Source organism: Lepisma saccharinum, chromosome 27 (assembly GCF_977018435.1).
Source record: "Lepisma saccharinum chromosome 27, izLepSacc3.1, whole genome shotgun sequence".
NCBI classification, from domain to species: domain Eukaryota; kingdom Metazoa; phylum Arthropoda; class Insecta; order Zygentoma; family Lepismatidae; genus Lepisma; species Lepisma saccharinum.
In genome coordinates, this window is record NC_139255.1 from 35,818,999 (window position 1) to 35,832,184 (window position 13,186).

General features: G+C 38.2%; 1 protein-coding gene across 1 annotated transcript in view; it reads left to right on the forward strand.

Annotated features, from left to right (window-relative positions):
* Positions 1-7,263: 7,263 nt before the first annotated feature.
* The window catches only part of Rnmt (RNA guanine-7 methyltransferase), a 30,056-nt gene continuing 24,133 nt past the window's right edge, over positions 7,264-13,186 (forward strand). Inside the window, exon 1 of the mRNA XM_083113449.1 lies at positions 7,264-7,730. Coding sequence (XP_082969575.1) covers positions 7,599-7,730 — 132 coding nt within the window. The 5' untranslated portion in view covers positions 7,264-7,598. The remainder of the gene's footprint in view (positions 7,731-13,186) is intronic.

A 13,186-nucleotide genomic window follows, 5' to 3' on the forward strand; every position in this document is an offset into this window, starting at 1 on the left:
GGTGGCTCAATGCCTGTTTTGCGCAGAAGAAGTTAGGTCGTACAAGCTCGACAGGTGTCATGGTCTTAATCCCGAAAGTGATACATTCCTTAACACATGAACAATATTGCCCCATCACTTTGTTATGTTCCGATTATAAAATATTGGCACGAGTATTAACGTGCCGACTACAACACTATGCAGCTACCCTACTAGGCCCCTGTCAATTTGTGCACGGAACTAATGGTAATATAACTACCGTTCTCACTAGCATACGAGACATCGTTACTGTAATGAATGAAGCCCCTCACTCGGAAGCAGCTCTAGTGGTCCTGGACTTCAAAGGAGCATTTGACTCATTGTATCATCATTATCTATTTTGGCATTTAACTCGCGGAGAACCCTTTGTAGAAGTGATAAAGAGCCTATACACCCAGGCTCAGGTACATTTGTGTCTAACTGGAACATTATCCTCGCTGTTTGTTCTTCAACGCTCTGTTAGGCAAGGTTGCCCCTTTTCACTCCTCGCCTTCTATACAGCTCTTAGCCCCTTCCTACACCAAATAAATCAACGACTACGAGGAATACAAGCATATGGCATGACCTACCGGGTTTTTGCATACGCCGATGATGTCACGTATGTGGTGCGTGATCACCAGGATTATGTTTACCTAATGGAAATCTTGGAACAATTACGAGTAAATACAGGCTTGTGTCTCAACCTGAAAAAACAAAAAATACTACCCTTGGGGACAATGGCATGGAACTGGACAGAATCTGTCCCAATGACCGTGACGGACGTATTGAAAATACTTGGGATCTACTTCTCGAGAAACCTGATCGAGACTTCCAACCACACATTTCAAACCATAGTGCCCAAAATACAAGCAGTATTACACTTCAACCGACTCCGCCAACTGTCACTAAGCGCTAGAATCAAATATGTCAACACTTATGCCCTCTCATGTGGCGCAAATACTACCCGTGCCTACCCAAACAGCTGCGAGAATCCGGAGAATGGTCACACGATTTCTCTGGCATGGTCACCTGTTCCATGTAGCTCATAACACACTATGCCTACCAACTCGCCTTGGAGGACTAAACCTGGTGAGTATCGAGCGACAAGCACAAGCCTTATTTTTGAACCGCCATATCACCATGATAGTCCAGCATCAAGATAGCATCACGGCTCGTGTGCTACGCTCCATGCTGGATGAAGTGGAACTATGTGCCCCCAATTTACCCAGGTGTTATACCCACTAAATTTCTCTATTTACGAACAACCAAAGTGGAAATTTGTTACATGTTGATGCTCCTTCCAAGTTTGGATCCTTCTGATATAACAGTCAAATCTCTTATCAAAAATGCTGCAACCCAGATGAAACATATTCTGCATATTGTTCCATTATTCCCCAATGTTCGCTGGAACATTGTGTGGAGAAACATAGCGGCGACCCACCCAATCGAGTGCACTCCATATGGTACTTAACTGTACACGATGCTGTCGTCACTAGAGTATGATTGCAGAGATACCTTATGGCAGACAACTCCCATTGTACCAAATGTGCACAGGATGACACCTTAGTGCATCGACTGACGACATGTGTGACAGTCCTGGAACATTGGAAACACCTTAAGAAGTTATTTGGAATCATATGCCACCGCTCCCCGAACGACTTCATGGTGAACCATATATTAACTCCAGTTTCAGTATTTTCCTCTCACAAGAACACGTGCAGTGCAATTTCTCATAGGACATTATGTCTATTATGTGCTTGGCAACCAACCAACTGTCATTAAAATTCTATGCCAGTGAACAATATTATCACAAAGATCTGATAACCTGTAAAGTCTTGTATGCAAATTTCCTACATGTGATCCTTTGAAATTCACGTCCAAATGTAAAATCTGTGTAAGTAATAGCATCTTTCAATAAAGAAAATTTAAAAAGAAAAAAAAAGTGGTAGAGGAATGGCATGGTAAGCCAGAGACCTGGGTTGGAGCCCTGGTTGAGCCTGCATTTTTCGCTGAAAATTGTATATAGTTCATCTCCAGTGTGTGCCAAACTAAAGTCTTGTAATTGTTCATAAATATAAGTGTTGTGCATTCATTCATGCGAGGCATGATCAACTGAAACTTATTTGCCCACATCAATTAGGTTTGTTGTCTTTAAAGTGAGATCATGTGGCACATGGTGTGACTGATGTAGCACAATCATAAACATATTTAGTATTATTCTGAATCTCTCAAAAACATTGTCAGCAAGCAGTGATTATGTTGGTAACAGGACAAAGGTGTTAACCAGTTGCGAAAAATTTCAGAATGCTTGTTGTGTATGGTGAGAAATACTATGACGGTGACTGACTACTAGCAGATCCTCAATAAGTTGCATCAGTTCATGACATTGACCATCCACATGTTCTCAAATGTGTCAATGGTATCTAATGCCTACCATGAGATGTGAATACCTGTGGGACCAGTGGTGGCTCGCCGTGAACCGAAGTGGAGGGGCAATAGGTCACAAATTGTAATCTAAATGTACTTTCCACTAAACACACAGAAAAATACAATGCATAAGTGTTTTAACTTTGCAAGTAACAAGAATCTGTAGCTGGCTTCCATGGCTATCATACCACGTTACAAAGCCAAGGGTCCCGGGTTCAAATACCAGCCTTGGCATGGGGTGTTTGTTCTTTGTGAGGGTCCCTCCATCAATTTCATTATATCATCTCCCATTCTCATCGTCGTGATTAGCCAAAAGTAGCAGAAAGCGACGCTAAATAACAAAAATCAAACAAGAATGTATTTTTCCAATTACCGCTAATTTATTTTTTCTCATTGGAAAATGCGTTATTTCTCTATGCTTTTGTCAAAAGTGAATAACATTATGAAATATAGAATGATTTTTTTCAACAGTTGGTAATTTTCTTTCTTATGTTAACGTCCTTGCTTCTGGCAATTCTTCATTGTTTTACAGTTCTCCGGAGAGAGAGCTAGCTTCGGCCAGGTGGTTGGGTTTAGGACGACGTCAAAAACTGTCGTCCTCCCATGCATGTTTTCTCCCCAGCTGCCTTGCTTCTCCCCCCCCCCCACCTCAGAATGCTCGCAGCGACATAAAATGGGAGGATGGCACCCCGCCAGATTTCTATAGCTGTAAAAGCTGTTTTGTATTCTCACACAGTGGTGCGCAAACTTCTCAATTGTGGAAAAATAAATACAGAACAGGCTAACCAACGATCTGTAAGCAACGAAATATTTGCAATTCAGACAATGTGAAAGTTGTAATATATAAATGTTAATGTAATGTTTGTTCACTTGTGGTTGTACACAGCCTGTATCCTTAAAAAGTATTCATCCTGTTCTGATGTTATTTATGTACCTTTATGAATAAATATATAAAGTAGATAGGTTTCATTTAATCATGTCAATACTGTATTACCTAAGTAACAAAGAAAAAACAAAAGTCCCATTTGAGAGTACATCCCAAAACTTTCAGAGATAGAGAGTTGTGTGTTTTTTGTAGAGGGCACTCGCTCCATTGTAATTTTGAACAAGGTGATATGGTAACTTAATTTTCTGTAGCCCATGATTTATATCAGTCCCTATTGGGCTTTTTTTTTCTTTCAGTCTTATATTTTGCCATCTTTTTCCAGCATTTTATGGTTTTTCTTCAGTTATGCGAGGCCAAATTAGGGTTATGACACCCTACTCCTGTGAATATGGTGTTAGTCTCGTGTGTGTATGTGTGTATTATTTGTGGTGGAAGAGAGAAGAGATTTATTCAGAATTATCCATCCTGGATGAGGTCATTTTTAGTTAGTTCTGAGGTCCGTGAGTCGTGGGAACTGGTATGCAATCACAGCGCAGAACGGTTATTTTGACAAAATCCTGTTTCTCTACTGGCTGCTTTGGGAAGGGGGATTTTTAACATTGTTGGATCTTGCCTAAGCACTAGGCCTAATTGGTTGTTTGACTGCGAGTTCCTTCATAGGGAATTGCGGTAACAGAGGGTCACTGCCATAAAGGCAGTTCCCATGCCAGATATAAAAGTGGCGGGACTGTAATTCTAACATAAATTTACTGCCAAAACTAATGTAAATTTTGCCTATCAGAAAATAAATATTATGGTGACATTGCAGAAAATTGAAGAGAGTGTGGATTATTACACTTTTATTGGCAGAGGGTGCAAAAAACATATTTATGAATTTTCACATACAAACTACTCTTACAAAGGTATCTAATGTGATGCAAATAATTATATATTATTTTTTTCGATATTAAATATATTATTTGGAATTGCCAGTTTCCACTACTAGAAATTAGTAGTTTGATGGTTTGTGAGCCTGTGCAGCAGGGTAATTTGGAGCCTAACTTTGGGTGGACAGAAAGGTTCCATAAGGTTTTAAGAAATACCCCTATTTTAATATTATATTTCGTGGGAGTTCCAAACCAAGTGTCTCAAAATAGTAATAATAATAATGATAATTATGTTTAAATTAAAATATTTATAACTATTTTAATTAATAAAATTATAATTAATAGTAGTATTAATTAAAATATTCAAATTAATTAATATATTTTTATTACATGAATAGGTAAAAAGATGGGTTAAGGATATTGATGTAACAGCACGTATTCATTATCTAAGCTTAGCTAAGGTCGCAAAAATTTGGAAAAAGAAACAAGCGCCCTGGCAAGGAAATTAATGTCTAATAGATAAATAATTGAATATTTATTTGATATCAGAAAGGGATGTTAGATCCAGTTGATGAAAAGTAAAGTTCCTGGTAATATTTTATGCGTATTATTGTAAGTAGTAACAGATCTTGCATAAATCTTCTTTGTATGTCCGCAGGATTTTTTTCCAGGGAGGGACAAGCAAGGCATTTTTTTCAGGGGGCCAAAGCAGGCATATTTCCCCCATAATAGTGATTAGATGACCCCTTAAAAAACACTATTTCAGTCTGAAATTATCATGTCTCTTCAACGAATTTATAATAATTAACATAAATTACTGAGACAAATGAAATTCTGTGTGAAATATATAATTTTTAGTTGGACATTCATTTCCCAGGGGGGCCGTGTCCTCCCTAGAGCTCACTTCCGGACGTTCATGTTTGGTACTGTCATTAAAAGTCGTATGATCCCAATATTCTCCAATCCAATCCCTTGCCTTCCAATTAGTTCGTCTGATAACACTCGATTAAACAGCAAGTATAGACGGTGTTAAAGGCGGAGCTACTGCGGAGCATGCGCACACGTCTGGCTCTCCTGGAACATCCGGTTACGCTTACGATGCAATGGACGATAATATGAAACGGCAAAGTGGAGATTCTTTTACAAGGAAATAGCGTATCAGCTGTATCGCATATGGTTGCACAGTTCAATCGGGAACAAATTTATTGAGTCAAGTATCACTTCGTAGGTTTCCGAAGGACGTAGAGAGACGACACCTGTGGATACAAGCAGAACGAAAACAGGATTGGTACCCGTGCAAATTTGTGCGACTTGCATTTTGTTACAAGCATGTTGATCGCTTATCTGCGCATTGTGTTGTGGTGAAAAGAACTGCTCTTAGTAAGGTTTCAAACCGAAGCGACACGCGACAGCAGTGGTTCACACCGAAGTGACAAGCGACACAGTCCCATTTAGTCTATAAATAAGCATTTATCGCTCATGGGAAATCAGGTTCAGGCGGCACAATACACGCCATTGGGAATCTGAGCGACACGTGCAGCTTGTCGCGTCCCTTCGGTTCGATACATTTCGTTGATCACCGAGGATTCACTTTCAAGTGGCACGGAGATTACACACCGAAGCGACAAGCAACGGCCCCTTATCTAAAGGAAACAATCCACCTTGCATACGAGTACAACAGACCGAGGCGACACGATGCACAGTACTGAGAAAAGAGACCAGTCCAAGCGACACGTGCATTTTCTCGTGGTGAATTGGTTAGAAAGGAAGCTTTCAGACTGAAGCCATACGTGTCTCTTGAAAACCAACATTAAAATATAAACAACACCTTCCGAATTAAAGCGACACGACAAATTGCAGGTGTCGCTTATCGCTTTCATGTCGCTCGGATTGGGCCGTTTTATCAATACTGTGCATTGTGTTACCCCGGCTTGTTAATTACGGAAACGTGGTGAATGGTTTGCTTTAGATCCAATGCTTCTGTGCGAAATCTTGATATCGCTGGTCGCTTCAGTCTGAAAACTCCCTTGTTGTTTGAAGTAAATTCGTGCAAGTGAAAGTAGCATGCCATATCATAGGTTCTCCCTAAATTCCTCAGGCGGAAAGGCGAAGTTGAAAGCATACATTTTTACTAGCATTTGCATGTGTCATTACTTCTGCAGAAATGTTGGCAAAGATTCACTTAAGCATACTACTTTATAATATAATAATATCACTAGCTTTACAGAATTCTCTTTCCCTCACTTTTCCATTTACAAAATAAGTGAATATATCTAAACTTTCGTACGTTTTCAGTTCGTCGTGCTTGTACAGTGGGATCCATGAGTATTACCGTGCACATTGTCCATGACTATGTTCATTAATTTTTTCTCTTACATCATATGTGTCTTTAGCTAAACGATGGATTTTTTTGTATGCTAGTGCAGAAGTAGTCAACAGCTTGTTTTGAGTTTTCTTTTAATTCTTGAAGCTCTTATTGGGTCAAATAAAGTGCACAAACATGGTGATAGATAATTTGCGCGGTAATATTCATGGATCCCACTGTACGTGAGATACGTAGTGGTAGTATGCTATACAACTGGCGGCCACAAAGACACGTCATGTTTTAATAATCTGCTCTGCAGTTGATCATCCGACGGATTCTTGACGTCCACTCCTTCATAGTAGAACTATCGTCGCACAATTGATGAAAACAAGCGCTCATTTCTTACTTCGTATGCCGGTGAATTTGCACTGGAAACAACGGGAACTGCCCTACACCGGAAGTTCCGGGGGGACCGGGCAAGACCTCACCAATGTTTATGTTTACATTTTTAACACGGTCCATATTTTAGTCATTTTATTATTTAATTTTTGTACCTAGTAAGTCTTTCGGGGGGTCCGGACCCCAAGGATTCCCGCTAAACACTTCCTTGTATCTCTGCTCTCTATGCTCGCGGTATCTGGTGCTATATTCTGTAAATATTATTGTCTTCTTATGCTGAGACTTTTTCCATTTTCACGTTGTGAAATGAAAGGAATGTTGAAAATCTTCATTTGATTATTTCTCTAGAGTGATTTAATTATATCCGGATGGAAAGAGAGAAACCAGCTATCAATAGCACCATCAGTTGTAGTTTGTGTCCCATGGACTCCAGCGACGTTTTGTTAGATTTTGGGTGGTTATTACAAATGTTTTTCTATTGTGTAAATCGTATTTATTACTTGTAGTAAATAAATCCGCATGCTTTTTGATGCAGTGGCAAACGCGTGGATTTTTCTGTTCAAACCTATATTACTTTAAATAGAAAGGGTGATAAGCAGTGACAAGTTTGTGTCATAATTTACATGCATGCAGTGTGGGAATGTTGCATTGATTTTATTTATGGTTCACATAGTTTGACCGATTCATTCCCAATAAACTCAAGAAGTGTGGTACAGTAATGTCTGGAAAAAGTGGAGATAATTGTGACAAAAGAGAGCAAAGTGTTGAAAACCCAAGGGATGTTATTCGTTTCCAAGAAAGTGGCCAAACATCAAACAATGAAAATCGGCAGAAAAATAATTCCAAAGTGGTAATTTATTTTGATATTATTTTTATCGTATTGAAGCAGAAAATTGTATGGTGTTGTGAATAATAAAATTTATCAGAGTGAGTACCTTCACCAGGTGGTGAACCTAGCTTTTGTGCTATTTTCGCAAGGACTCGTAATGTGATTTTTTTTAATGTGGATAATGTACGCGTTCTTTTATAAGCTATTACTTTATTTGGTAAATTTCTCGTATGGGACAAACAGCTGAAATTTGCTAGTTTATTTATTTTGAATATTCGTACTTACGTATTCTGCATTGAGAAACATTGCTGAAGGTGGCATTTAGCTTATTTCACGAAAATAAGCTATATTTGCGACATATTGAGTAAGTTTTCTTCGTTTCTTTTTGCCTTCGGTAACACGCAAAATGGCGATCACAGTTTCACTACCGTACTCAGCAAGCAGTGTTTCCACCCCACTGCACCCAAAAATACCTACGTAGCCCACAAACCATTGACGCATAGCCCCACAAACAATTCATACATAGCCCCACGAACCATTACCGGTAAGGTTAGGTTAGGTAGGGTCACTATAGGTTACAATAGTTAAAAATTGGTTTCGAAAAAAATATGCGTAGCCCCACACACCATTCTCGCATAGCCCCACGAACCATTGACGCATAGCCCCATGAACCATTGACGCATAGCCCCACGAACCATTGACGCATAGCCCCACGAACCATTGACACATAGCCCCACAAACCATTTGTGGAAACGTATCTTCTTCAGTTACAAAAACACGTGTTTGGAAACACTGACCAGGATTACGTCATCACACACAGGCTACATCCACCTGGAAGTAAATGGATGCAAGAACTTCCGTGCATCGGTCACACATTTATATCGAAAAATAGATGATTTACCGTCAAAATTCAATGAACGATGCGAGAACACACTTCCCCGAACTTCCAGAAGTATAAAGAAACTGCATTCGGTAAGTAATTTCTCCTGTAAATTTGATGAAATCCGTTTGTCCCTTACGAGAAATTTACCCTTTATTTTTTATAGTTATGCATTTTGATTCATAGTCCCTGAAAAAATATCGGTGAGGAGTATGTTAGGTATAATTATAATGAACTCTTTGTTTTTCTATGGTATATTTTACAGTAAATGCGAATTATTGAACTTACTGAACACTGACATTTGTGTGAAATGTAATAGTATAAGTACTTTATTTTTAAAAATGGTGGAAGTAGCTCATTTAGCATATCCAAAATTTAGTTTGGTAACTTAGACTGTGTGATTTTGTTAGTTATTAATATGATGTCGGGGTGTAAAATATGTGGCAATGTTAGGTCTGTTATTAGGCTTGCCTCTGAAACCCTGTTGATTAAAATGTTCTGTAAGAATAATGTCCTTTCTTAATATCAGTTGTTACACATTTGTGGTTTTGCTACTGTGATTACAAAACCAACTTGATTGAAACACCTTTCAACCACAATTTGTAAGTAAGCAAAACAAAATCAATATACTGATACAGACTTCTGAAGGTGTAATGCTATAATAAAAATCTTTGGTAACTGTTCCGAATGTTTAATGATTTTTTTTTGCAAGTTTTATCGGAATATTAGGAAGTACTTTAGAATACTGGAAACAATTGTGGAAATAAGTTAGAAGCTTGGAGAAACTGATTAGCATGGTAAAAAGCTTCACTAGGTATTAGTTACCAGAGTAATTATGATTTGAAATGTAGCTTGCGCGAGCAGGCATTCTTGGTTTCTGGTAGACTCTGACATGAGTTATTGCGGAATTTCATGCAAGGCTTGAAGGGGGTTTTGTGCGCGAGACCGATATTACATGATCAGGTGTTTTATAAGGCATATAGGAGTGTTATTTTAATGCTAAGAGCTCTAAACCAGGGTTCGCCAAGGAGGGCCCAGCCGGGTTTTTTCGGGCTGGATCTTTTTTCATTAAGTTTGGTATTTCACTGATTTCTGAAATGAAGGAATGTCAGAGGTGTATACTAATGAAGATTGAATTTGATATTCTTAGAATGCGATCACGACTGTGATTATAACTCGAGATTAATTTTGCTATCTAAAATGCACAACACTTGTAATATTGAAATGAAGTAGAATGAAATATCAGAGTTCAGTACACCAATACAAACGTTTAATCTTTATTAAGAAGTTACATAGGCCTATATTAAGCTGTAGATTCTGCAGGTACTTTAGATAAAAGATTCCAATATGTATGTTGAACCAGGGGTGCCCATCCCTCCCAAGGCGCATGATGCACTCCCCCACAAAAAGTAGAACATTCCCTCCCCCCCCATTTATGCCGAATTAATTACTCAAATTATTTTTGTCAGACAACTTTTTTTTTCTCATTTAGATCAATTGGCGCCCATGTCCGACTCCCGCCGCCCCTAGCTACAGCTCTAAACTTGACGAAAACTAGAAAAGCAGATAATGCGAGTGAAGCAAGCAAGAAAATGTTACAAAATGAATTTTTATTTGCGTAAAATTTGAAATCGAAGGGGTAATTGCACCTCTGTGCCTCCCCTGCAGGTGACCTTGGCCGTCAGTCAATGTTTGTCCCCCTTGCTACCTTAGAATCGACTTCCATTGAAGGTTGTGGGGGGGAAGCAATGACCCCCTGCGGTTCCGTCACTGTATAATACAGACATATTTAAGATATATATGTTTACTTTAAATACATTAGGCTCACTGCCATTGTTAGTCAACCTTATTCTGCACAGTTTATCTGCTCGACTAACCTTGTATTAATGTGAATACCACACCCCCTCCCCCCTTCATCCAAACAGATTCTAAAGGCATACGAGTTGGTGTTTCATTTCAACCCTATCGCCGTGATCACCACAGGTAGGTGGAAACTATACATAATTATCCAAAACTAAAAATAACAAGTCAATCAAACGATACATCAATATTGAATACATTCGTTACTGCAGTTTGTATACCAAATAGCATGGAATTAGATGATTACTACATTATTACAATAACACAATGAGTGGCAATTACAATGTGAATTATTACATGTATTCACATTTTATGTATGAAAGCTCGACAAAACCAAAAAAAAAAAACGATTAAACCCACCTGGGCCCAGGTGGGTTGGTTATTTTTTTAAAAAAAACTGTTTTTTTTTAAACCCTGCTCTAAACAGCAAGAATTTACAATACCGGACCCTTCTGTAATTTCTATGCTACTACTGCTTATAAATAATTAGTCGCGATGATTTATCTGAGGTTAACATGTTGTGGTGAGGTGTATAAATTGTTCATTAACGTGTAAAAGTTGTAAAATAAGCTTTTCTATTCTCGCAATGATTCTCCGTATACAAGTATGGGAACCATATTTGTTGATATGAACAATGGACGTTTGCAATTAGTTACGCTGTCTACAGCATTGCCACACTGTTGATTTCATACTTGGAGAGCATGGATCGTGTAAGAATGGTGGAAGAGAACAGTAAAAAAGTTGTTGATTACAGGTAAGTTTGGCAACAATGCATCGATTGTAAAATTGCAGGATACGAACATGGCATCTTCGATGAAGAACGTTTGCCGTTAAAGTGCTACGAAAATAAGATTTTTTTATCGGTTCGTTATCACAATTAGCGCAAAACCATTCACGGATAGCCCCACTGACCATTCTCGGTTAGGTTAGGTTAGGCAACCTATTAACATAGTTAAAATTTGGGATCGTAAGACCATGCATGGGTAGCCCCACAAACCATTGACGGATAGCCCCACGAACCATTCATGGTTAGGTTAGGCAAGCATAGTTAAAATTTGGGTTCTTAGTAATGTCATGAATGTATATTTCGTTTTTTAAGTATTGGAAACACAAAATCTTCTGGTAAATAATGAGCAATTGTGCATGTCTGTTCCGATCACGGACCACTCAATTTAGCTTATTTTGCAATTTCTACACGTTAACCCCCAAATTTTAACTTGAACCATGTAGAAAATGCATGTGTAACATGATAAATATGGAATTAAACAATTTATTTACATCAAAAACTAAATTTAAAAATTAGCATTTGAAGTGCACTTTATCCCACTGTAACATACTGCGAACCAAATTTATTAATGATTAAAAATTGGGTAGAGGCAAATAAAGAAGTCTTAAGACCAGTGCTCGAAAAATTTTCTTCAAAGCTAGGTGCCAGCTCTGGAAATCAGGTGCCAGGAAACCACCTACTAGCAATTGTGCATACTACGTATAGTATGTTTCAAAAGTTGCGCAATCCAAACTTTGAAAATATATATCATGAAAATTGTAAGAGATATTTACACCAGGTTTTCTGCACTAAACTAATCCTGTAGGCTATCACTGGGTTCATAAATTTATGTTAGCATTTATCTAAATAAAAGCAATTACATTATTTTAAAAATCATTGTTAATTTGCTGAAAACATCTGAGAACTGATTTTCAGCAATAAATACCAACTCAAACAATTTGTGGGATCATTTGTTGGTGTTTGACTGGTTGTAAAACAGTTGCTTTGTGAGGTTCAGCAGAAGCAGGGCATTTTTCTTGGAAAACCTCTTGAACATGAGTGTAAGAATGAGTAGTAAAATACTCCTCAGCAATGCACACGCACTGCTCCAATGAATACGCCATGCTGAATCAATTTAAAAAACAGGCACAGTAGCGGCGAAAGTGAGCCAAGGGCAGCCTAGGATTCTCTCAAGAGTCCAATTTCGGCACAAAATCTTGATTTACGATTTTTCACATAAATGTATAGCCAATACTTATGACACATGTTGCATGCAACTGTTGGCAATATTTCAACCTGCTAGTGTTGACATATACGGATATATGTCTCAAAATTGGCACTGCTGAGCATCACGGTATTCAAAACATGGCTAAATTATTTGAGAAGGCAGGAAATGGGGGACAAAGGGTAAGAAATTGTTACTGTCTGTATGGAATGTTCACAACGTTGATAAAAAAAAAAACTGCTAACTTATGCTGTACTGCAATTTGAACTTAGAATTTTCAAAATTTCGTACATATTACAGCAAAAGATCACAGTCACCAGGCTGAAATTTTTAGTCGCCATGGCGACCTGGCGACCGGGATTTTTCGAACCCTGCTTAAGACTTTGGCACAACAATACCCCCCTTTTTTTTCATTTTCTTCACCTCTTGTGTGTTTGGCTCATCAATGTGTTTAAACTTTCTATTTCTCCCTCCTCCCATTTACTTAAACGATGAATCATTTTTCATAATATTTATGCAGTGGGAAATGTTTGCCGTGCAAGATAATGTGAACAAAATTGTGAAAGTAGTAAGGCAATGAAACACAAGAACCCTAACATACTCAAAATATAGTGATAGAAACACCATAAGCATGTAAGAGCATAATTGTCGCTAAGGGCATCAAATCTATTAGTATGGGCATTTTGGAGTGCGATTTCAGTTCGAAGTAATTTTTCACATATTCCCTTCATCAGACATTTATTTCT